At 53.6% G+C, this 24,197-nt stretch overlaps 2 protein-coding genes and 1 long non-coding RNA gene across 3 annotated transcripts in view; 1 reads left to right on the forward strand and 2 right to left on the reverse strand.

The window, feature by feature from the left end:
- The window catches only part of Ralb (RAS like proto-oncogene B), a 39,478-nt gene extending 39,151 nt beyond the window's left edge, over nt 1-327 (reverse strand). Inside the window, exon 1 of the mRNA XM_006994555.4 lies at nt 112-327. The gene's annotated coding sequence lies outside the window, so the exon portion shown is untranslated. The remainder of the gene's footprint in view (nt 1-111) is intronic.
- A 1,042-nt stretch (nt 328-1,369) lies between these two features.
- Nucleotides 1,370-4,049, reverse strand: LOC143267710 (uncharacterized). Its single transcript, XR_013043132.1, has 3 exons — nt 2,278-4,049; nt 2,047-2,167; nt 1,370-1,707 (listed from the first exon to the last, which is right to left on the reverse strand). It is a non-coding gene; the product is annotated as an uncharacterized LOC143267710 (long non-coding RNA).
- Nucleotides 4,050-19,289: 15,240 nt separating this feature from the next.
- On the forward strand, nt 19,290-21,399 carry Tmem185b (transmembrane protein 185B). Its single transcript, XM_006994554.4, has one exon. It carries the CDS (start codon nt 19,654-19,656, stop codon nt 20,704-20,706), a length of 1,053 nt encoding a protein of 350 aa, XP_006994616.1. The 5' UTR covers nt 19,290-19,653; the 3' UTR covers nt 20,707-21,399.
- The last annotated feature ends 2,798 nt before the right edge of the window (nt 21,400-24,197 follow it).

Genomic DNA, 24,197 nt, shown 5'->3' on the forward strand with positions numbered 1-24,197 from the left:
TCCCTCCCAACGTGGAACTAGGAGGCCCGCGATCGCGCGGGGAGCGCACCACTTCCCTATCCCAGGGCGTACCCGGCGCCTACGGTCCCCTGCGGGGCGCAGCATCCTTACCTGGGGGACCCGTCCCACCGCGGCTCTGGCCGTGCGCACACACAGACTCGCCGCTCTCACGCGCGCCCCGCCCCGTCCTGGGGCCGGACCCCAGCTGTTCCGACTCGATTTGTCATTGAGCAGTCGTGAGCTCGCGTCCCCACCCCCCGGAGCGCGTTCCCGCGGTCCGCCCGGCAACCCTGGCCTCTCCAGAGCCGGCCCTCCCTTCCGCTCCCCGAGGCCACGCCCACCTACCAATCCGAAGCGGTACCTCCAAACTTCCGCCAGTGAGGAAGCGCCTTGGGTGCAGGGGCGTGGCCCCGTGGGACGGCCCCGCCCACCCTCCTTCCTTTTGGCTCCTCCGCGGGACGAGCGCACGTGACCGCTGCTGCAGTGGCGGAGCTTGGGAACTGGTCTGGGGACGCCGGGCGTGGGCGGGTGCACTCCCGGGAAGCCAAAGCAAAGCCAGAGTAGTGAAAAAAAAAAAAAAAAAAAAAAAAAAAACCAAGAAGGAGAGAGCTGATAGACAGGATCCAATGAGGAGGACGAGGTGGCCAAGTGTGGCTTGCGCCCCGGTGTGGAAGGGGACAAGCAGTTTTGGAGACCCTTGCCCAGGAGCTGGAAACTACAGGTGGCGCGCCTCTCGCTTGGCCTGTCACATCCTATTAGTAAAGGAGTTACAGCTGTTACCTTGACCTAGGTCACATTCAAGGGCTGGAGCCATAACCCAAGCCATAGCCTGCGGCAAGAACTACAGACTAGCTGACCTGCCATCACCCTCTTACACCCAGAAACTTGGAATTTTCTAATAGGATTGCGACTAGAGTTGGTTTTCCTAGCCACTTCCCACCGCCACGGTTGTGTGATACCCCACCCCACCCCCACCCCCACCCCCACTTCATGGCGCATTTCACCGTATGGCAACAATTCAATGCTTGTCTCTAATCTTTAAGGAGGGAAACAGTGATAACAGTAGCCCGCACTGTGTAATTACTCTTGTTGATAATTCTAAATTAGGATACATGTTTATTGTTTCTGAGGCTTTGTGCTTTGTTTAAAGGGTTCCCTACCGGCAGCTAACAGACCCAGTCCTCCCACTGACGACGGCACAGGGAGAAGCGGGGTCTGGGGGCAAGCCAGATGTCGAGGAGAGTAAAGGCACCTGCAGCGAAGCCGAGAGCCTCAACCTGAGGTGCAACCCTGGGGTCCACATAATGGGAAGGGAAAACTGGCTCCCTCAAGGTGTCCCCTGACTTGCTCCGTCTCTGTCTCTGTCTGTCTGTCTGTCTCTCTCACACACACACACACATACACACACTAATAGATGGATGGATGGATGGATGGATGGATGGATGGATGGATGGATGGATGGATGGAAATTTAAAAGATTGCTTTAAAAAGAAAGATACAAAACCAGCTGGTGCCCTACGGGAGGACTAGGAAGCTGCTTTTTAAAAATAGATTTATGTGGATGGTGTTTTACCTGCATTGCATGTATGCACACCATGTGGGGGCCTGGGGCCTGCATAGGGCAGAAGAGGGTGTAGATCGCCCGGAGCTGGAGTTACAGGTGGCTGTGAGCCATCATGTGTGTGCTGGGAACTGAACCTGGGTCATCTGCAAAAGCAACAAGTGCTCTTAACCGCTGAGTCATCTCTCCAGACCCTACACCAGGCATCTTAAAACAGCGTGCAGAGTTCATAACCTGGGGGAATCATACCGCAGCCTGCTGGAGTCAGGAAGTGTAGCTAAAGGAGAATGCCTCCGTGTGAGTAGCAGTCACTCGATTAGAGTCACCAAACCTCGGGCACCGCGCCTCGGTTTCCCAGCTAGCCAGCAGGAGCCCCCCACCCCCACCCCCGAGCTGTAGGTACACAGGGCTGAGCGAGGTTACACATGGAGTTGGCAGGACAGACACAGAGGTGGACTCCCACGGTGAGGGACAGCAAAGGTTACCTCCGAGGCTTCTCGTGCGTGAAATTCTTCCCCAGGCAGACCCCTTGATCGGATGACAGCTCAAACGGTAAAGCTGTCTGTCCACAAGTGAATTGAGCAGTTCAGGAGATAGAGTCAGGAGCTGGGTCACAGACGGGCCAGAATCAGATGGGCCAGAATTTCCCTGTGTCCTGTCCCCTGGCCGCCCACCACCCCCACCTCCACCATGTAGCCTCCCGGGCTCTGACCCACCTTTCCTAGAGTGTGTGACTGCTGTTCCTTTCCCTTACAAACAGGATGCGCTGGGCTGTTTGAAAGGCTGACTCATGCTCTGCCCCTAGAATGCATGGATCCCACTGGGACCCATCAGCAGAGTCATGTTGAAGGTCTAAACATACCAGGGTCACCAGAGAGGGACAGACACTGAGAAGAAGCAGGACTTGGATTAATTTAAGCTATAAGAACAGTTGGCAAGAAGCCTGCCACGGCCATACAGTTTGTATGCAATATAAGTCTCTGTGTTTACTTGGTTGGGTCTGAGTGGCTGTGGGACTGGCGGGTGACAAAGATTTGTCCTGACTGTGGGCAAAGCAGGAAAACTCTAGCTACAGGGTGCAGGGGCTCTCACACAAGATATGTGCCCTACTATGGAAAAGGTACTGAGATGCCTCGTGCCAGGTCTCAGGTGGCCCTTGTCCTCCATGCTGCTGCTTCAGGAACTCTTGGCAGAGCCAGGGGTCTCCACAGCAAGAATGCACGATGCCCAGGCAGACCTGTGAGGGTCCTCTAATCTGCTGATGGTGTGAAGAGAAGAGTCCACACACTCCCGCCCTCCTTCAGAAGCATCTGCTGGGCACCGTGAGCATCTTCTGTGCCGTTTGGTAAGCACCAATAGGGCGGTAGGGAAACGCTGAACTTCCTCGCTGTCTGGTTGGCTGGGGCCAACCCATGCATGGCTCCTGAGCACAAATAGCCCATCTGTCATTTCTAGAGCTGGAGCTCTACTTCAGTCGGTGGGGTGCCCGCTCTGGGGCAGGATGGGGGATGGGTCCTTCCAGGGAGGAGGAAGGGAGCTGAGCCAGTGGTGAGGGCCCTTCCCTCTGGCAACCCCAGCCCTGGGGCCTTCCCTGCTGGAAAGTGGTAGCCAGGGCGTTTGTGCCTGTGCCTTGTCTAACAGGGCTGTAGTAGTGGTGGGTGCAGGGACCTTTGGGCCCCTAGTTTCTTCCCAGCTATGGGTACTGGCGCTGCTGCTGCTCCAGTTCCGGTTCTGACCAAGGCTCCCCTCTTCCCTGGGAGCTCAGTTCTCTGCCCTGCCCAAAGGCAGAGGAGGTAACTGCACGCATCCCTCTCAAGGGCGGTTTCTAGAAGCCGACCTTCCCCACGACTCAGCTCGTGTAGGGGGAGGTGTGACTGAAGGAACAGGGAGAATCCATTCTGATGAAGGAGGGCTTGGAATGATCTAGAAAAGACTGGGTAGGCCCGCTGTTCCTCCCATTGAGGGGTTGTTCACTGTGCCTTTGGAGCCGCAGAGACTAGGCTGCTGCAGTGGCAGCTCCCAGGGCTGGTGGCAGGGGTGGCGATGTTGGTGAAGTCCTGCCTTACAAGCAGGGACGGCAGTTCAACCCTCAGAACCCACGCGTCCTTTGTAAGTCGTGGTGCAGTGGCGCACATCTGTGGCTCCTGTGCTGGACACAGAGACAGGAGGATTCCTGCGGCTCACTAGCCAATCATCCTAGACTACTTGTGCGTTCTCCACGTCAGTGTCTCAGGAACAAGGTGGACTGGGGCCAGAGAGATGGCTCAGAGGTTAAGAGCACATGCTGTACTTGCAGAGGACCTGGGTTCAGTTCCCAGCACCCACATGGTGGCTCACAGCTGCCTGTAACTCCAGTTCTGGGGAACCCAATGCTCTCTTCTGACATATTCAGGCTTTTGCGCACACACAGGGCACATATATATGTTGAGGTACACACACACACACACACACACACACACACACACACACACACACACACATATGTGGATGGTCCCTGAGGAAAGACAGCCGAAGTTGTCCTCTGACTTGCACACATGTATGCACATTCATGTACACACACACACACACACACACACACACACACACACACACACACATACACACATACTGACACACACATGAATGAATAAGTAAATTTAAAAAAATAGCTCTGTCAACACATGCTGTGTGACCTCAGGCAAATCTCTTCACCTCTCTGAGCTTTATCTGTATGCTGCAGTCCAGGTCCACCTTCTGTACCACGAGAGCTCACCACCTGACTTCGATTTAGTGCAGAGAGCCTCCTCCCTCCACCCTAAGCCTGCCCTGCTTCTGAAATCACACACATACTTAGATTTTGGACTAGAGGGAAACCCTTGAAGTTGAAGGACATTGGCCCTTCCCTTTCTGACCCAGGCTGGCTCATTCTAAGGGTAAAAACAACCTCCTGGGCAGGCAGACACACACACACACACACACACACACACACACACACACACACACACACACACACACACCGTCCTTTCTTTGTTTTCCAGATTCCGGGGAAACACCAGGTCCTCGGTGCTTTCCTTCCTGACTCCCCCGCCCTCCTTCCAGAAATCCCCCAACTGCTGCCAAGCTTCGACACAAAGAGAACTGCAGCCCGTGTGGTCACCTAGGCCACAAGCCCTCCCTCCCCGGAGTCAGCACATGACTCCTGGGGACACAGGAGAGGAGCAAGGGAGAACCAGGGCAGATACTCTGAGGAGGGCTCAGTGGTCGCCCATGTTAAGGATGCTTTGGGCACTGAGGCCCCTGGCCAGGCTGGGTTCCCCTGTGCATGGCACGGTGGACTGGAGACAGAATCTGGCACCTGACGGACGGGCGTCTGGGAGGCAGCTCTGTCTCTCCTTGGCAGTTGTTGGGCAGTAAGCGGAGTCACGACCACCCTCCAGGCCCCAGGAGAGTGCACCTCCCGAAGGCCCTCCTCCAGCTTTGCTGAATTCAGAGGCTCAGCACACCGGACTTACTGCCCCCAAGCTGAGAGTGGGAGACCTGCGGTGAGGGTGGGAGCCGGCCTGGGGCTGGGGGTGAGCTCAGCAGATGGGTGTCTGTGCGGCTCTCCTCAGGCTGGGGGTTCCGTCACCAGCACCGTGCGAGGGGAACTGGATTCCAACTGGGGAAGCCCAGACTTGGAGACACACAAGGAGAAGAAAGTCCTGCCCCGTCTGGGCATCTTCTCTGCCCAAAGTCAAGGCAACCCGGAGAACAAGCCCGGACTTTCCACCTTCTCTCCCAGGAAGGGCTGCAGGCACAGAGTCCAGGGCAGAGACTGACTGACTCATCCTGAGTCAGAGCTGACACCTCCCAGCCAGCCCTTCTACCCTCGCTGCCTGGCCAACAAGCCCCGGCACAGGGCGCAGGGCGCCGCTCCTTCCTCGGTGACTCCCTCAGTCCCTGATAACACCTCAACCCCACCCGCCCCAGAGCGAGGCCCTCCTCCTAAGGCTGGCTACACGATGCCTGGACCCTGGACCCTGCTGCCTCTCCTTCCCCGTCCCGTGACTCACCCCTCACCCCAGCCTTCTGCTGCCCGTGGCTGTCACTCCTGCCCTTCTAATGCAGGTAAAGTGACTGTCCAGGCAGGAATGGAGATGTTCTAAAGAGACACTTGTGCCTCGAACCCCCAGGAATTGGAATTCCTGCAGGAATCTTCTGGCGAGAGAAAGAAAAGACTGGCACCTGGCCCAATCACCGGGGATCTCATCTCTGAGGAAGGTTTCACACAGTTCTGGCAACTAGTCAGACCATCTTGTAGGAGAGACGGGGACCTAGACGATGATAGGCCAGTGACAGGCAGGATCACACCTTGGCCAGTTCTGCTTAGCTCCGCACATTCCTGGCCCTCTATTTAAACCTAAACCCCATGCAGGCCTGGGGTGTGGGGAGGGTGGGAGGCTATTACCAGGGCACACTGAATAAATCTTTCTCTGCTTTCCATTATTTCTTGTCTCTTTCATAGACCTATTGAGGACCAGTGCTTCTTAGGGCCCCAAGGCCCAGGCTCTGACCCTACCAGCTTCAGTAACAGAAATGGACTCTCTGCGAGCCCTGTTCATCAGCGTCTTGCACCCCAGCCCTGCTTGCTCCAAGAAGACTGTATCTAACCACTGTCTTCCTGGGCCTGACTGGAGCAAGAAAGGAAAGATGCCTCGCCTCCATCCAGTGTCTACCGCGTCCTGGCTGAGGCACACCGTGACGTCACATGGCCCCTTTCCCAAGTCCAGAAGCGAGGCTTCCGAAGTGGAGATTCCACAGGCTTTGGTGCAGGTTACCCTCCTGGTGGGTGAAGCAGGCTGCTGGAGGTCTCCTGGGATTGGGGGAAAGCTCACCTAACTGGGCCTGAGAAGTGAAGGGAAGAGGGAAGGCCGAGGCTGGGTCCTGAGACACACGGGCCCAAGGAGGGAGCCCATGGTGACTCGGCCCACAGCGGCTGGCCTCGGTGGGGCCGTCTGGAGAAGAGCAAAGGGGAAATCTCAAGAACTACAGCAACAGCAGAAATCCTGGAATAACAGGAAACACCCCCCTCCCCACCTACCTTGCAGACAGGAAGCTTCGGGACCATTCCTGGAACAAATCCCTGCAGACTTCCTGTGCAGAGCGAGGTCCTGCGACCTCAGGGTCCAGAGACAAAGCCACTGTCCTCACTGCTCAGTTCTTCTCTCGGGGCTTAGTGTTTCCTTGTACAGCTCCCTGCAGCTTTGACTTCCCACAACCAGAGTCGGTGTGTCTCAACGATGAGTGTGTGAGTGTGTGTGTGTGTGTGTGTGTGTGTATGTGAGTGTGTGAGTGTGTGTATGTGAGTGTGTGTGTGTGCACGTGTGTGCCACAGCACACCAAGCTTACCTCTTTCCCTTGTCATCGGTACAGTGAGCCCCAGGGCACCCACTGGGATCTCCAGGTTCTTGTGTCCCAGGACAAAGAATTGTACCAGAAACACATGGTTAGCAATAGAGCTGGATGGTAGTGGGTGCACATGACTTTAATCCCAGCACTTGGAAAGCAGAGGCAGGTGGCTCTCTGTGAGTTCAAAGCCAGCCTGGTCTACAGAGTGAGTTTCAGGACAGTCAGGGTTACACAGAGAAACCCTGTTTCAGGGAGAGAAAGAAAGAAATAGAGACAGTTCTTGAGGTAAAGCATACTGAATATGGTGGTGCATCACTTGGGAGGTAGAGGCAGGAGGTAGGGGCAGGCAGATCTCAGTGAGTTCAAGGCCACCCTGGCCAACATAACAAGTCCCAGGTCAACCAGAGCTACAAAATGAGATCTATGTGTGCATGTGTGTAGAGGCAGAGGACAACCTCGTCTGTCAGTCCTCAGCCATCATTCACCTTTAAATTTGGGTATATATATATTTGGACAGCGTCTCTCAGTGGCCTAAACCTTGCCAAGTAAGCTAGACAGCCTCTGTCTGTCTCCACTCCCCCAGCACTGGGAATACAAGCACATGCCACCATAGCTTGGCACTTTTTTTTGGACATAGCTTTTGGGGATCAAATTCAGCCCTTGTGCTTACAAGGCAAGCACTTCACAGGATGAGTTATCTCCCCAACCCCCCTACCTGTTAGTTCCTGCTACATTGAGTCTACCAAATTCACTCCAGCTGGAGAGCCAAGCCTTCAACATGAACTCACAGAAGACGTTTCATATTGGAGCCCGAATGGTCCCTGAGGCCCTCTGTCCACTGAGGAGTCCGTGACAGAAAGCTCATCCTCCCTCTGGTCCCCAAGGCTCTGCCAGGTGGCTGGCTTTGACCTCCAGTGACACATCAGCCCTCTCCCCTTAGAGCTGACTTCATGTTCATCATGAATGTTGCTGGATGCTCAAGAAAAGGCCCCGTGGGAACATGTGGAGGAGGCAGAGCTGCCAAGGGCGCCTCTTCACCCAAGATTCACTTCCCATCAACTTGGGAAGACAGAGGCTGCAGCCAGTGACCCAGGTCCCCAACCTCCATCTTCCATCTTTTAAACCAGTGAAGACTGGCCAAACCACCCCCACCCAGCTTCCCCCCCACCCATGGACATATGAACTATGTTTGGATTCTACAACCCTCGGTGGTAAGCACAGGCCAGGGCGGTCCATAAAGGGCTTAGATGGGAAAGTAGCTCTGGGGTCTGGGTCCTGGTGCTGGGTTGGCAAGTCTCCGCACTCAGGGCAGCCTGAAGGAAAGGCACGTGGCCAGCCACTGGGCCATCAGCCCTGTGTGGCCAGCACCCCTGGATGGGGGAGCAGAGGGCCAGGGTCCCTACAGTCTGTCTTGCTCAGGACCTGATCCAGCTCCAACTGCCTGAGGTGGTCACAGATGTTTGTTGCCTTGTCCTCTTTCTCTCTCTCCCTCTCCCCCTCTCTTCCTCCCTCCTTCCCTCCCTCTCTCTCTCTCCCCTCCCTCCTCTCTCTCCTTCACTTTCCCTGGAGGAGATCTGTTCAGCAGTTTTAATCACGTATTCCTTTACCACCCCAGAACACAGTAGGCACTTGGGATGATTAATATTATCAACTGGACAGGATCAAGAATGGCCTAGAAGAAAAACTTTTAGGCAAGTCCATGATGAACTTTCTAGATTGGATTGTATCTGGAAGACCCATTCTAAATGTGGGCAGCACTGTCCCATGGGGTAGAGTAGGGGACAGAATGGAAAGGAAGACTCGAGCCCAGCACCGGCCCCCATCTCAGCATCCTGACTGGGGATGCCATGTGACTTCCAGGTACCTGTCACGGCGGTGAGAAAAGCGACTGATCCAGTGCTCAGTGTGCCTGTGAGAGCCCACACTCCAACAGCTCAGAACCGGGATGCTGGAGCCCAGCTCCGCCACCCTAGCTGTCTGAGTCCCAGGGTCTTCATATGCATGTGTGCACAGTGACAAGCCCCACTTCCGAGCTAGGGCGGTGTCGCCTACATCAGTGATTGTGCTAATTTCCTAAGGGAACGGTGGTGACCAGATGACGGGTTGGGACAAAAAGATCAAATCCAGTTTGGGGACGCGGGTTCCTCAGTTTCCCCATGACACACTGCCTGAATTGCCCTGGTGGCACTGGTGGTGTAGTATTGGGCACAATGATGGGACGTTTACCTGAGGCCTGCAGGGTCCAACCATAGGCTAAGGGAAGCAGCGGCGGCGGCGGCGGCGGGGGTGAAGCAAGAAGACTACCCTGCCAGGGGACAGAAGGACGTGGTCCACTCAACAGTCTGGAATAGCCATGGCAAGCCCTGCTTGGGGAGTTTACTCTGGCTGACGCCAACGCCTGCTGTGGTGTTTGGAGTCAGACATCAGAATACAGGCAGGGAGTTCACCCAGCCTGGGCCTGACTCCAGTTCTCCCACGGCGTCTCCTTCCATCCCCATGTTTGGTAGACGGAAGAGAACTCGGTCCATCCTTCTGGACTGGAACATGGGGCAGAACTGGGCCATCACCAAGTCTGCTCACCGGAAGTGTGCAAAGCCTGCTGTCCGGAGGTTCGGCTTCAGGGGCAGAAACACCGATCTCAGGCCAAAGAGGAAAAAGAATCAGGGCCGGGGCTGGAGAGAGAGATGGCTAAGTGGTTAAGAGCACTTACTGCTCTTGCAAAGGACGCGGTTCAGTCCCACAACCTCCTGTCACTCTGGTGACTTCTGGTCTCTGTGGGCTCCGGTGCGCACATGACGCACACATACATTCACTCGGGCACTGTGGCGGTTTCAACGAAAACGGCCCTCAGAAGCAATAATTGTTTTGTCTTTCTCTCTGAGCTCCGGGTCCTCCTTAGGCAATAATTCTTTAAAAACAACTGCTAACCGAGAGTTAAAAAGAACCCTCCGAGTTCTTCTTCCGCGGGCACTCGTTAGCGCCTGCATCCATTAGTGCCAGCAGCCACCTGCCGGGCTATGGAGAAAGGCTGCCAGGCCCCGGGGCCAGGCTCCCGAGCGCTCCTGGCCTTAGGCCCCTCCCCTTTACCATGGATGTTTTAATTACTGTCTTAGTTACTTTCCAATTGCTGTGACAAAACACCAGAACCAAGGCAACTTAGAGAACATTGAATTTGGGGCTCACAGTCCCCGAGGGTTAGTCCATGAGCATCATGGCGTGAGCATGGCGGCAGGCACGGTGCTGGAGCAGTAGGAAAATCTAACTTTAGCTATCACATCGTCCGTTTCCTTCCAGCTCCTCTGAGAGCAACACATCTCTCTCTTGGGCTGGTTCCACTTCCTGTCTGCAGCGCTCCCTGGCAGACAGCCCACGGCACTGGCAGCTCCAGTCCCCTGGGGTCTCCAAGGCAATCCACGCTGCTTTTTTTAACAGCTCTATGTAACGGCCTCCAGGCCTCCACTCAGGAATGCCCCTGCCACACACCTGGCCTCAGCAGCTCTCCTTAATGTATATGAGGGAGACCCCACAAGGTGCTCACTCCTGTATCCTTCGTGACTCTAGGCCAGAACCAAGAGGAGGAAGCTGTGAAGTCTGCTGCCTGCCTGGTCTGGAACCTGGGTCCCTCTGTGAATTACATTTGTATATGTTTTGATTTATTGACACTTTCCTTTGTAGAATAAGCTTTCCTTTGTTTTAGGAGCGGAGGATTCCCCAGGTATATCCTTTTTATAAGTTGGAAGCTTAGCTGGGTGGGGTCCTGCCCCGAGGGCATTATTCTCTCTTTCCATTTCACATCAGGCCTTTCTTTAAATGCCTCATCTCTTCCAGCAAGACTTGGCCCCAACATTAAGCTTCCCAGTGCTCTTTTTCTCCTTAGACTACATTTTGTATTTCTTTTTGCCCTGCCTGAACTTTTTCATTATAGACATGCATAAGAGTGATCATTAATAACCACAGGGCAGGGTCAACATTAGGTTGTTTTAAAATCTCCTCGGTCAATGAAATTTGTCTAAAACTCTTCAATTGCGCCCTGCACAGATTTTTAGGACAAAGGCAGCCACAGTCTTTGCAAAATACGACAAGAATGGTCTTTAGCCCAGTTGCTAATATTGCCCTCCTCTGAAACCTCTTGAGATGGGCCTCCATAGCCCTTATTGTCTTTAGCACTATTATCTTCCAAGGTCCTAGGAGGGCTGTCCATTAAGTCACACTGCCAGCATTTATGTTAGCTAGTTTGATGTCAACTTGACACAAACTAGAGATACTGGTGAGGAGGGGGCCTCCACTGAGAAAATGTCTCCATAGGATCCTGCTGTAGCAAGCCTGTAGGGCATTTTCTTTATTAGTGGTTGATGCGAGGGGGCCCAGGCCACTGTGGGTGGTGCCATCCCTAGGCAGGTGGTCTTGGGCTCTATAAGAAAGCAGGCTGAGCAAACCATGGGGAGCAAGTCAGTACCCAGCACTTCTCCATGGCCTCTGCATCAGCTCCTGCCTCCAGATTCCAGACTTGCTTGAGTTCCTGTCCTGACTTCCTTCAGTGATGGACTACAATGTGGAAGTGTGAGCCAAATAAACCCTTTCCTCCCCAACTTGATTTTGGTCATGGTGTTTCATCACAGCAATAGCACCCTAACTATGACAGTGTTCAGTTGCTTTCCTTGTCTAGTCCAAAGTCCCAAAGGCTTCCACATTCCTCCAAAATACACCGCGCTCAGCCTGCCACCCACCGCAGGCCCTCACTCCTGGTAGTAGCTTCTTTACAGACACATAGTTTACTCCTGGTACCGACTTCTGTCTTAGGGACTTTTCTATTGCTGTGACAAAACACCAGGACCAGGGCAACTTAGAAGAGAAAGTGTTTAATTTGGAACTCACAGTTCCAGAGGGTCAGTCCCTGACCATAACGGTGGCGAGCATGGCGGCAGGCAGGCAGGCAGGCACGGCACTGGACCAGTAGCTGAGGACTTACATCTGCTCTACAACGGTGTGTGTGGGGGGGGCACAAGTACACACTAACTGAGAATGGTGTGGCCTTTTGAAACCTCAAAGCCCACCAGGCGACACCTCCTCCAGCAAGGCCACACCTCCCAATCCTTCCCAACCAGTTCCACCAACTTTGGACTAAGCAATTAAACACATGAGCCTGTGGGGGCCATTCTCATTCCAACCACCATACCACCATGGCTACTTTTCTTTTTCTTTTTCTTTTCTTTTTTTTTTTTTTTTTTTTTTTTTTTTTTTTTTTTTTTTTGGTTTTTCGAGACAGGGTTTCTCTGTGTAGCTTTGCACCTTTCCTGGAACTCACTTGGTAGCCCAGGCTGGCCTCGAACTCACAGAGATCCGCCTGGCTCTGCCTCCCGAGTGCTGGGATTAAAGGCGTGCGCCACCACCGCCCGGCTACTTTTCTTATTGACGTAACCAAATACCTGACGGGAGCCCCTGGGGGGATGTTTATTGAGGAGCTATAGTACGTCAGGGCAGAGAAGGCATGGTGGAATTTTATGGACCAAGCAACAGAGGCCTACCCCGAGGGACCCACCACCTCTAGCCATGCTCCACCTCTTGGTTCCCCAACTTCCCTAGAACACTCTTCTGATACCAAGTGTTCAAACCCACGAGTCCGTGGAGGATTTCACACTCTAACCACAGCCCAGGCAAACCTTGCGCATGCGCACTGTGCTCCACACACTGAAGGGTCCTCTGCCTCCCGGGTAGCTGTGCATCCATCTCAGCACGAAGCTCCGCGGCCTGGCAGGAACTCAGGCCACATTTCACCACACTTGCTGTCCGGGGCTTACAACTTCCCCACTTTTAATTCCATTTCACCAGAACCTTTACAGGAGCACAGGTATATAAAATAGGCACACAAACCAAACATTCACCAATGAACCACAGAGAAATTTATTTTAAAACAATTCTTTGGCAACATAATTTAAGGATGAAAGCAAATTTACATAGCAATGAGCCGGAAGGGCTTATTTGTACATAAAGGCCTGAATACTTGATAATGCAGGATGTGGAACACCTTCATAAATCATTTTTCTTTTTTTCTTTCTTTTCTTTTTCCTTTCTTTTAGATTTATTTATTATGTATACAGTGTTCTGCCTGCATGTGTCCCTGCAGGCCAGAAGAGGGCACCAGATCTCATTACAGGTAGTTGTGAGCCACCATGTGGTTGCTGGGAATTGAACTCAGGACCTTTGGAAGAGCAGTTGGTGCTCTTAACCACTGAGCCATCCCTCCAGCCTCCATAAATCATTTTTCAAAGCTGACAGCTACCTTGATTTTATAACCTGAGTGCTGAGAACTGGGCAAAAAACATGTGCAGGGCTGTTTCAGAAAGTGAGAAAGTTTGTCCTTCCCTAAGCCCAAACTCACTGAGTGATGTTTTCTGAAATTTAAGTCAACAGCTCAAACAGCAATGTTAAAGTCGAACATCTAACACAATGCAGTTTGAAGATGTGCTGGAATGGGGAAATCAGCCTGCTTTCCACAATTGAACCATCATGTCTCTCAAAGAGCAGAAAACTTTGTATGCAAAATGGTAAAACCCTGCAGTTCATAACACACAACAATCTCAAATCTGAGTCCAGGGCTTCAGGCAACACTGGTTAGTGCTGTGTGGTTTAATGCACGGGCAGTAGGAAGTGTGTGTGTGTGTGTGTGTGTGTGTGTGTGTATGTGTGTATGTGTGTGTGTGTGTGTGTGTGTGTGTGTGTATGTGTGTGTGTGTGTGTGTGTGTGTGTGTATGTGTGTGTGTGTGTATGTGTGTGTGTGTGTGTATGTGTGTGTGTGTGTGTGTGTGTGTTGTGTGTTGTGTGTTGAGAACTAAGGCTGTGAGGAAGTCACAGGCTGCAACACGGGATGGGGAGAGGCACCACCAGAAACACTGGGACTCGGTACCTGTTTGATTTAGAAGTTCAAAAACCTTTTGCTACTACCAAATTATCTTCGCAGCTCCCAATTCAGGGACATGAGCGCATATGGGGTCAAGATCCACAGTTTAAAAAAGCCAGGAACTTAAGGATCCTGTTGTCACTGTGAGGGACAGAGGCACAGCTCCAGAACATTCCCTGCATTAGTGCACTTACCTTGGGGACCTCCTGTCAGGTACAACTAGCACCCAGGTCTTCACCGGGGAAAAGAATCCCAGGACAAAGTATAGTTGGAGATGAAGACATTTTAGAGCCAGTGAGATGGTCAGCGGGCTGCCCCGGATTCCACTGTTGTGAGAAAACTGAATCCTGCAAGTTGTCCTCTAACCTTCACACACCTCTTCCATGACTCACACGCCTGTACTCACACACGTGACAATAAAAGCCAAGCGTGGAGTGAGGGTAGGACACCCTGGAATGAACCACTGAAGTGGCCACTGAAGGACATCCAGTCAGGGGCCACTGAAAATTGTTCCGACCTGTGGGGTTTCATCACATTAAGACACTGGTGAACATAAGACACACCACTATGTGTTGATGCAAAACCCAGCTCTCATCCCAAAGGGAAAGAGACAGTTGACTCCTGAGCCAAATGAGTGTCCACAGCCCTCAACACAGACTCAGAGCAGCAATCCGCCATGGAGGGGGATCCACCATGGAGGTGGTCACATGAGATCTTATTAGTTACACAACAAAGAAATCAAATCAAGCCCACCGCTGGGAACCACAGGTGGGTGGTTACAGCAGACTTTCCATGCTCGCTGGTGACATTCTTAGCTTCGGCACTGGTGGAAGCTGGTGGCCTGCTAAGACACACACCGAAAAGGTCTTGACAGTCACAGGATGCCAGGTCACACACAGGACTATGCAATGAGTGAATTTCAAAGAGAGCGAAAGGTAGCCCAAGATCACTAGCTCTGGCCTGCAACATTCTGACTCTCTAGTCAGCAAGTTCAATCCTTTGGCCCCTTGGGATCCTTAACAGGTGTGGCTCTTCCTTCTCGGGAAATTCCACTTATGTGTCACGTACTGTGAAAGAAGGGACATGATACCCAGGCTGGACCATTTGATAACGGCCTCTCAGACGGCATCCTTGGTGTAAGGAGAACAATGCACAGCCTCTTCAGGGAGACAGAAAGCCAAGGAATGCATCTGGACTACCGCTCTGCAGGGCAGGGACAGAACTGTCAGAGTTCACGGCTTCTCTCATTCTACATCAAAAGTATCGGAAACGCCTCAGGCAAATTTGTCAGGGAGTTAAGTTGGCTCGAGCAGGCTGGCTGTACCTCTGTTGGAAGACTGCCGGCCTAGCACACGCAAATACCCCGAGCTCTGTATAAACTGAGTGGGGTGGAGCGGAGCGGAGCGAAGCAGATCGGAGCAGATTGGAGCAGAGCAGAGCAGATCGGAGCAGATCGGAGCAGATCGGAGCAGAGCGGAGCACACCTGATAGCAGAGACAGGAGGAGCAGAGGTTCAAGGGTGTCCCGGGCTCCATGCTTAGCTCTAGGCCAGCCTGGGACCCTGCCTTCAGTTGGTATGGTACCTCGGTAAACAGTCAAAGCAAACACACCTGTTCTCCCTCCACTGTGGTGAGACAGAGATGCCAAACAAAATAAGCGAGCTGTCCTGTTAATGCCATGACAACAGGTGAAGCAGACAGCAGGAGCCGCCCTTTCCAGGGCCAGAGGAGGGAACAGCGCCGTCAAATGCCCACGGCAGTCTTTCTGCAGGTGGCAAGGCTGGAATCCTTCCTCCTCCTTCAAGCAGTCGGTACTTCTGCGCTTTTCTGCTAGTGAGCACACAAGAGACGGGAGAATGAGGGCTGGAGAAATGTCTCCTCGGGTAATGGACTTACTCCGTAACAATGATGACCTGAGTTTGGGTCCTCAGGACCCATGGAAAGCTGGACAGTAGCATGCACTTGGAATCCCAGCACTTGAGTGAGAGAAGGCAGAGACAGGAGACCCGGAGAGCTCGAGCGCTGCCTAAACAAGGTGGAGGGTGAGGACGGACACTGGGGGTTGTCCTCTGGCACAGGCACTCGGACACACGCACAGAAGAGACAGGAAAAACAATCAGGGCGCAGCGCGCGGGGAGCTGGCAACTTTAGGTGGTGTGGTCGGGGAGGGCTTCTTGGAGGAGGCGACACCCACTAGAACTGGAAAGGAGCCAGCATGGGGAAGCCATGGGAGGAGTTCAATGCCGCACCCGTGTCTGGGACAGCGCTGGGTCACAGGGCAGATGTTTGGACTGTATTTGTCTAGTTAATACACAAGCTAAGGAATGAATGATACAGGAAAAGCTGCTGGGGCCTGACACTCGGTTTCAAAGGTCCTCGTGAAGCTTGGCTCCCTGGGGGCAGTAATCTCAGATCCCAGGGGGGCCCCAGCAGAGAGCTGCAGAAGGCCCTCGCCCCAGGCTGAGCAGAGCCTTTCACGTGGGCTTCAGGTGACGTCATAACCTGAAACAGGGTGCCCCGAAAGCACCTGGTCTGAATAACCCCCAGGCCTGCGGCTTTACATGTGGGGTGCCACAGTCTGCTGCTCAGCTGGGGGGATGAGGGGGGATGGGAGATGGGGGATGGGGGTGTCAGCCACCTCAGCCCCGCTGCTTCTTTCCAGTGTTTCCCCACACAGGCTGTGCGGGGATGCGGATGACAGGCAGCAAGGTCACAGCAGCAGGATGGCTGTGACGTCCTAGGGCAGTGGCTCTGTCCTCGGGAGAGGGGACATCTCGTTTGAGGCAGAGACAGCAAGCGACAATGGCACAGTGCTGTTCTCACACACTGTTTCCTTCGTCCTCACCCTGAGGAGCTTATCTCTCTGTCACAGATAGGGCAGGAGGAGGCTCGGCAGGCTGCCAGAGCACGGGGCCTCCTCTGCCTCCACTGTATGTGGAGGAGACGCAGGGAGCTGGCCTCTGCCGTGGTGGGCAGAGGTGGGAATGTGTTCTGTCTGGGGACGGGGCTGACAGGAAACACCAAGCGGGCCACGGCTTCTCCGTGACAGAGCAGATATTACTAAACCGTGTGGGTCTGAAAAGGGAACTTCCTAGGTTTGCAGAAGTAACCCAGAACACGTTCAGCGAGGGTCAGAGGCCTTGGAAGGCTTCAGACTCGAGCCCAGAGCTGGAAGCATGTCCAGGTGTCACCTGGGGGGGTGGAGGCTGGGAAGAGGACTTTGTGCTTACTGAGGGCAAATCCCAAACAGCGCACAAGGAGCTGGGCATGGCTTCCTAGGCCTGTAACTCCAGCACTGGAGGGCAGGGGCGGGGGAGACAGGAAGGCTGGGGCCTGTTGGCCAGCCTCCCTCCAGGCCCAGAGAGAGATCTTGTTGCAAGGGACTAAGGTGAATAGTGACGTCATTCTCTGTCCTCTGCACACACACATCCTCCTCCACGCAGGGTGTCAGCAGGTGACCAGGTGAGCTCAGCAGAGACTCAAGTTGGACAGAGGTTCAGACTGAGGCAGCTCAATGGGGGTGGTTGTGGGAGGACACTGGGGGCAGGCCACTTCTCAGGGCCTCACCACCCTTCAGAATACACTAGTCCCCGCCCTCTGGGCTCTCCATCCCCTAAAACCATGCACCTCAGAAAAGGCAGGCCTGAGTTGGGGGTCTGGAGCAAAGCACTCCTGGAAAGGGGTCATTTCAAGCTTCAGTTTGTGTACTAGCCTCGGGGTGGCTGTGCTGGGGGGGGGGCTCAGTAGATAAAGCATTTGCCCTGCATTGTGTGGAACAGAAGCTGGGTGACAGTGCCCTATAATCCAGTCCTTGGGAAGCAGAAACAAGGGATCCCCTGGGCAAACTGGCTAGCTAGACTAGCTAGGATTCAGGAGAAGATCTGGGTTCAGCAAGAGATCCTGACTCAATAAATACAGTGGGCCATCAAGGTTGACACCTGATGCGAATTTCAGGCCTCTATATGCACACACACACACACACACACACACACACATACACACACAAAGCATTTGAATGTGCAAACACATGCACACCACACACTTAGAAAACCCCATTTTCTATGGTAACATCCTTTTTGAAATGTAGGAGAACCAAAAGGCCAGTAAGCAAAACAGACTACAGCCCCCTAAGCAAAGGGCATCACTCCTATGGGGTCTGTCGACACAAGGGGCCTTGCAGACATGTCTGTCAGTTCAGAGTTGGCCCTGGGCTCTGGTGGTGGCTACTGGGCTGGGGAGACCTCTGCTGTCTGGCACTGGTCTCCCCCAGCAGCCCATATACAACTCCTTGATGCTCAACCATGCCTGAGGAAAGCTTGGGGCTGAACGGTGGCGCTCACTTTTCTCTGGGAGGGATTAGGGCAGAGGCACTGGGGGTCCATGAAGGCACTCTGCTTCTCCCCGGGTGGCCCTTCCTCCTTTGCAGAGAATGGCAGCACCCCACCCCACTACATCCTGGTTTTCCTCTGAAGACCTAAGACGTTCGTATCTGCGCTCTACACCCACTTCAGGGAACCTGAAGGCTAACCCCGGAGCTGAAAAGCAAAAAGAATCGTCTAGTTCGGCCCAGCAGGCCAGAGAAAATGGTGCTCCAAACCACAGACCCACAACAGCTTATCAGAGAGAGAGGGTTGGATTTGCTTCCTTTCTCAGCCGGTGGGTGGCAGCGCCTGGCTTACAACCTGAATTTCATGACCACTGGACCTTTTCCTAAGACAGCTCTAAAAGAATCAGACTCATGCAAAGCCAAATAAATGAAAACGGACTCAAAGTTAGGAGTCCTGAATCCAAGTCCTAATTCCGCCGCTAACCAAGCCTTCTCCGGGTCCAGTTTCTTCACCTGCTCCCTCAGGGAACTGCTTCTAGCCTGGGGGGTCGAGGGTCTGACACCCTCCCAGGTCCCCACCCTCCACTTTTCGGGTGACACGGATAGAAGATGACTGTTAACCGCCTAGGCGCTCCCAGGGAACCTTTAGGGAGCAGCCTGAGTGAGAATCGCTAGTCGCCCTGCCAAGGTGGAGTTTTGCCCTGGGCACAATCCTAATCGATGTACTGCCTGCACACCCGACCTTCGCACCGGACCAGGGGTCAAAGCCACGGTTCCTCGCGCGCAAGTCCATCGGTGCTGGGAAACTGCACAGTTACCGGCGCGCTCTCACTCCCACGCCCGCCAGCCACCCGCCTTTGCTCTTGCACACCCGGACTCCCGCACCACACATCACACGGCCGCCTCTCCCCGCGCCTCGCAGGAGTCCTACTGCGCGCCCCCGGGGGTGGCCCCCCATCCCCGTGCCCCGCCCCTGCGGTGACAGGCTCGCCCTGGCCGGAGCCTAGCGCCGCTCCCTCGGTTCTCCGACCCCGCCCTGCGCTGGGCCCCGCCCCGGGTCCCGCCCCACCCCGCCCCGGGCCCCGCCCCCAAGCCTGCCGGGAGGATGTGAGCTCATTCCCTCCTCCATGTTCCGGCCTCCTCCAGGAAGCGTCCTCCGGAGGTCTCGGCCCGCTCCCAGGCAGCGGCCCGCGGGGTGCGGAGTCCGCGGCGCGCCAGGTCCCACCTGACACCGCACGCAGCGAGGCGTCGGCCACCGTAGGTGCGGAATGAAGGCAGGCGGCGTGGGCACCCACCCAAGCTTGGGCTCCGGGGCCCGGGCAGCGCCTCCGGCGTAGGCACGGCACCGTTCCCGGCCAGCGCACGCTGTGCCCTCAGCTCGCTTCCGGCCGGGCCACGTGACTGCGCGCACGTGTTCCGGCCTCTCGGAGCGGTGGTCTGCAGCCTCCTCCGCCACGCACGGCGGGCGGATGTGCATCTAGAGAGGGTGCAACCTTCGCCATGAACCCCAGGGGCCTGTTCCAGGACTTCAACCCCAGTAAGTTCCTCATCTATGCCTGTTTGCTGCTCTTCTCTGTGCTGCTGCCCCTGCGCCTGGACGGCATCATCCAGTGGAGCTACTGGGCGGTCTTCGCCCCCATCTGGCTGTGGAAGCTCCTGGTCATCGTGGGCGCCTCAGTGGGTGCGGGTGTGTGGGCACGCAACCCTCGCTACCGTACGGAGGGTGAAGCCTGCGTGGAGTTCAAAGCCATGCTGATTGCCGTGGGCATCCACCTGCTGCTGCTCATGTTTGAGATCCTGGTCTGCGACAGGGTGGAGAGGGGCACCCACTTCTGGCTGCTGGTCTTCATGCCGCTCTTCTTCGTTTCCCCCGTGTCCGTGGCTGCCTGCGTCTGGGGCTTCCGACATGACAGGTCCTTGGAGCTGGAGATCCTGTGCTCTGTCAACATCCTGCAGTTCATTTTCATCGCCTTGAAGCTGGACAGGATTATCCACTGGCCGTGGCTGGTGGTGTTCGTGCCCCTGTGGATCCTCATGTCCTTCCTCTGCCTGGTGGTTCTCTACTACATCGTGTGGTCCCTCCTGTTCCTGCGGTCCCTGGATGTGGTTGCTGAGCAGCGAAGAACACATGTGACCATGGCCATCAGCTGGATCACCATCGTCGTACCCCTGCTCACCTTTGAGGTCCTGCTGGTTCACAGACTGGATGACCACAATACGTTCTCGTACATTTCCATATTCACCCCGCTTTGGCTCTCATTACTGACTTTGATGGCTACGACGTTTAGGCGGAAAGGGGGCAATCATTGGTGGTTTGGTATTCGCAGGGATTTCTGTCAGTTTCTACTTGAAGTTTTCCCGTTTTTAAGAGAATATGGGAATATCTCTTACGATCTGCATCACGAGGACCGTGAAGATGCCGAAGACTCATCGGTTTCAGAAGCTCCGAAAATTGCTCCCATGTTCGGAAAGAAGGCCAGGGTAGTTATAACACAGAGTCCTGGAAAGTACATTCCTCCACCTCCCAAGCTAAACATTGATATGCCAGACTAAACTCACAGGCTGGGGCCTTTAAGTGAAATAGAAACCATGTACCCATGAATTCCACTTTGCTTTTTTTCTGTGTCCATCCAGCCCTGGAATTGGAAATGGGTTCTTCTTGTTTTACACCCTCTGTGAGATGGAAACCTCTTGTAATTGTCAGTGTGTACCAAGGACAAAGGAGGAGGCTGTGTTACTCGGTGTGTGTGTGTGTGTGTGTGTGTGTGTGTGTGTGTGTGTGTGTATACATGATGTGTGAGAGCAAGTGCTTTCCAGGCCGAGTCTTAAAGCTAGCCAAAGGCGGTCAATTGGATTGTTTCTAGGCCTTCAGAAGACTGAAGACGGCAGAGCTGTTTGTTTGTAAGTGCTCCGTATGCTACCAAAAGTATTGTTTAAAAAGTATTTTTATACACTGCTAGTCTAAAGTATTTTAGATTGTGTCTGTTGTGACTTAATGGCAAATGAACCAAATTCTCTCCCACCACTGTTCATAAACCTCATAGTTGGTATTTCTAGTGTCCCTACTGTTCAAATAGTTGCTTCCTTTGGGCTTTGCTGAGGTAGGTCTTTAGTATTCTAATAGACGAATTTTCTAATGGAGTGAATCTGCACATGTTAGTATTTATATGAATGTTTTAGCAGTGTTCTCTGTTGAATTGTAGTTCTTGGCAATACCAATGTATTGTGGTAAAGTATTTTTTTTAAGTTTCTGTGTGAAGATACGTGTTTATTGCAACTATGCTTGAAGGGTGTGTAAGATGCTGAGGTGCCCCTCAGGTGGGATGCTGTCAGTACTGGGAACGAATTCTGGTGCGCCAGAGCAATTAGTGGTGGATTTTTAATGTTTGACACAGTGCCCCCAGAGAGAAGGGACACCACTCTGAGAATAGGTGGCATGCTCCAGTGTGGTGCCAGGCCACATAACAGTCATTTACCTCCTCAGCTTTTTCCTCACAGGTGGTATCATCTCTTAAGCGTAACCAGCACGTGGGTTGGCCATTCCTAAGGCCTGTCATAATGTAAAGCATTAATTACTGTTGGGATGCTGAGAGAGTGGCCAGCAGGATGAGGTCTACTGTAAGATCCAACCTTCTTGGTCCATCAGTAACAAGGGCACAGATGTTTAGGGTATTTTTTTTAAAGATAAGTACAGTGTTTCTTCAGTGCTGGAGTCACTCCAGGAAATCAAAGCCAGACCTTCTCAGAATGAGGCTCTGATAGGGAAGGAATATATCCTTGGAAATGGAAGTTAAACTGGATTGCTCATCTCACCGAGAAGAATGGGGGTGTGTGTCTTTTTATTAGTAGCTTACTAGCAATGACTAGTTCGGGTTCCGTGGACATAAATAACTGCCCTCTTTGCTCTGGCCATGAGATAAACCTAGGTCGAGGGAGACAGCTCAGTCAGGACAGTGTGCTGTGCAAGCTAGCCCATGTTCAGATCTTCAGCGTCCATGTGAAAGTCAGCACGTGTGACCTCAGCACTGGAGCAGTGGAGCCAGCTGGCTCCCTGAAGCCCTATGGCTGCCTCTCTAAAGCGCTGAGTTCCTGGTTCTGGTGGAGTGTCCAGGGGATGGCTCAGTAGGAAAGGTGCTGCCACTGAGTTTGATCTCTGGGACCCCACGGTGAAAAGAGAGCCACCTCAAACTGCCTGTCACACACACATAACATTTTAAAATAAGGTGGAGGGTTGGGGAGGCGTCTCAGCAGTCAGGAACACTGGCTGTTCTTCTAGAGGACCACAGTTTGATTCCCAGCACTTACGTGGTGGCTCCCAACTGTAACTGCAATTCGAGGGGATCCGATGCCCTCTTCTGGTCTGTGCAGGCAACAGGCACATGAGTGACGCACGTGTGTAAGAGGAACACCCATACACAAAAACCATTTAAAAGGTAGCGAGCAATAGACAAAGACACCGGACATTCACTTTGGGTTTATACATGCACACAAACAAGATGAATTCGCTGTGTTAGCATCATTCAAAAACCACATTAACATCTGCATAACGTGAAAAGTTACCAGGGTTCTGTGTGCCTGCGACCCAGCTGGTTTGCACAGCTGGCGGATGTGAGAGACGGTGGTTAGCAGCTGTGGGTGGAATGCTTCCTGCACGGGGAATCATTGAGAAACCGCTTTCTCCACAAAGCCTCAGGGCGCCCTGTGACACTGATGGGTGGTCTTCTGTGGGACAGAGCAAGGTGCCTGTGAGGGAGCAAGGAAGCTGAGGAGACAGAGACAGAAGCTTGAAGGAATGCTGCTGGCTTCTGGGTGAACTTCCCCTGCGCCTCAGGCACCCGACATTCCTTCCCCCCTTTCTGCACTCCACCCCGCAAAGTACCTGAAAAGCAACAGCTTGTGCCCTAGTAAGGCATAAAGGTGGGGGCCGGAGAGGTGGCTCAGAGGTTAGAGCACTGGTTGCACTCCCAGAGGACCTGGGTTCAATTCTCAGCACTCAGGTGGTGGCTCGAAGCCATCTGTAACTCCAGTTCTAAAAGATCCAACCCTGTTCCGGGCTCTGCAGACACCAGGCATGTATGTGGCACACAGACATATTTTCAGACAAAATACCGATACACATAAAATAATTGTAAAAATTAAAAATTTTTAGGGATGAAAGAGCAGGTGCTGCTGCAGGATGGTTAAAAGGTTGGTGGTACTCAGTGCAAACCCTTACCGACAGCCTGCTGTCCCCCCAACAATGTGGGTGGTGTTGGGGAGCCACTGTCGGAAGCACGCTACAAAAGTCCTACCCAAATCGGCTGTGCGCAGTCGGGTCTGTTACCTCAAGACCGTCAGGTGAGTGCCAGTGGAGGACTGCGCAGCTGTTGGATTCTTGAGGCCGAAAAGACAGGGCTGTGCCTTGGAGTGATGGCCGCACAGCACAGAAACGCCCGTGAGGTGTGTGTCAAGTCTGTAACAGTGGATGAGGGCGTACTTACAGAAGCAGAAATGACTCACAGACAGCTGCATCACCGAGGCCCACCCCAGCATGGGTGACAGCTCACAAAGCTGGGAGCCTGGAGCCCAGGGCACAGCCTTCATGGAGCGCAACAGGTTGGGGAGTTCTTTCCAGGTCTCCTGTTGGTCTGTTGGTCTAAAACCTCTTCCAGACAACTGTGCTGGTTTCTGCTTCTTTCAGGCATCTTGTCTGGTCTGAGAGTCTTATTTACAGCTAGGTTTTTCTGAATCTTCTTGGCAGCTGTTCCCATTGTTTACTCTGGTAGGGAGGGGCCTAGTGAATCCTGTAGGTTTCAGGGACTTCCTGAAGCTATTTTGAATTATGTACTTTCTTGCTTTCGGGGCTTCCCTGCAGGATGGACTGTTTAAATCGCCGAGAAGACTGTTAGAGAATATCAGGTGAGGAATTTCTACAAGGGTAACACTAGCAGTCCCTTTTCAAATCATGTGGCTGTGGTTCCAGCTGCAGCCTCCTCACCGCATGGTTCTCTGAGGTACTTAGTTACCCCTTGACTAGGTTTCCGGGTGTGGCTTCCAGTGTTCCA

The sequence above is a fragment of the Peromyscus maniculatus genome, chromosome 11 (genome assembly GCF_049852395.1).
Source record: "Peromyscus maniculatus bairdii isolate BWxNUB_F1_BW_parent chromosome 11, HU_Pman_BW_mat_3.1, whole genome shotgun sequence".
Classification (NCBI taxonomy): Eukaryota; Metazoa; Chordata; class Mammalia; order Rodentia; family Cricetidae; genus Peromyscus; species Peromyscus maniculatus.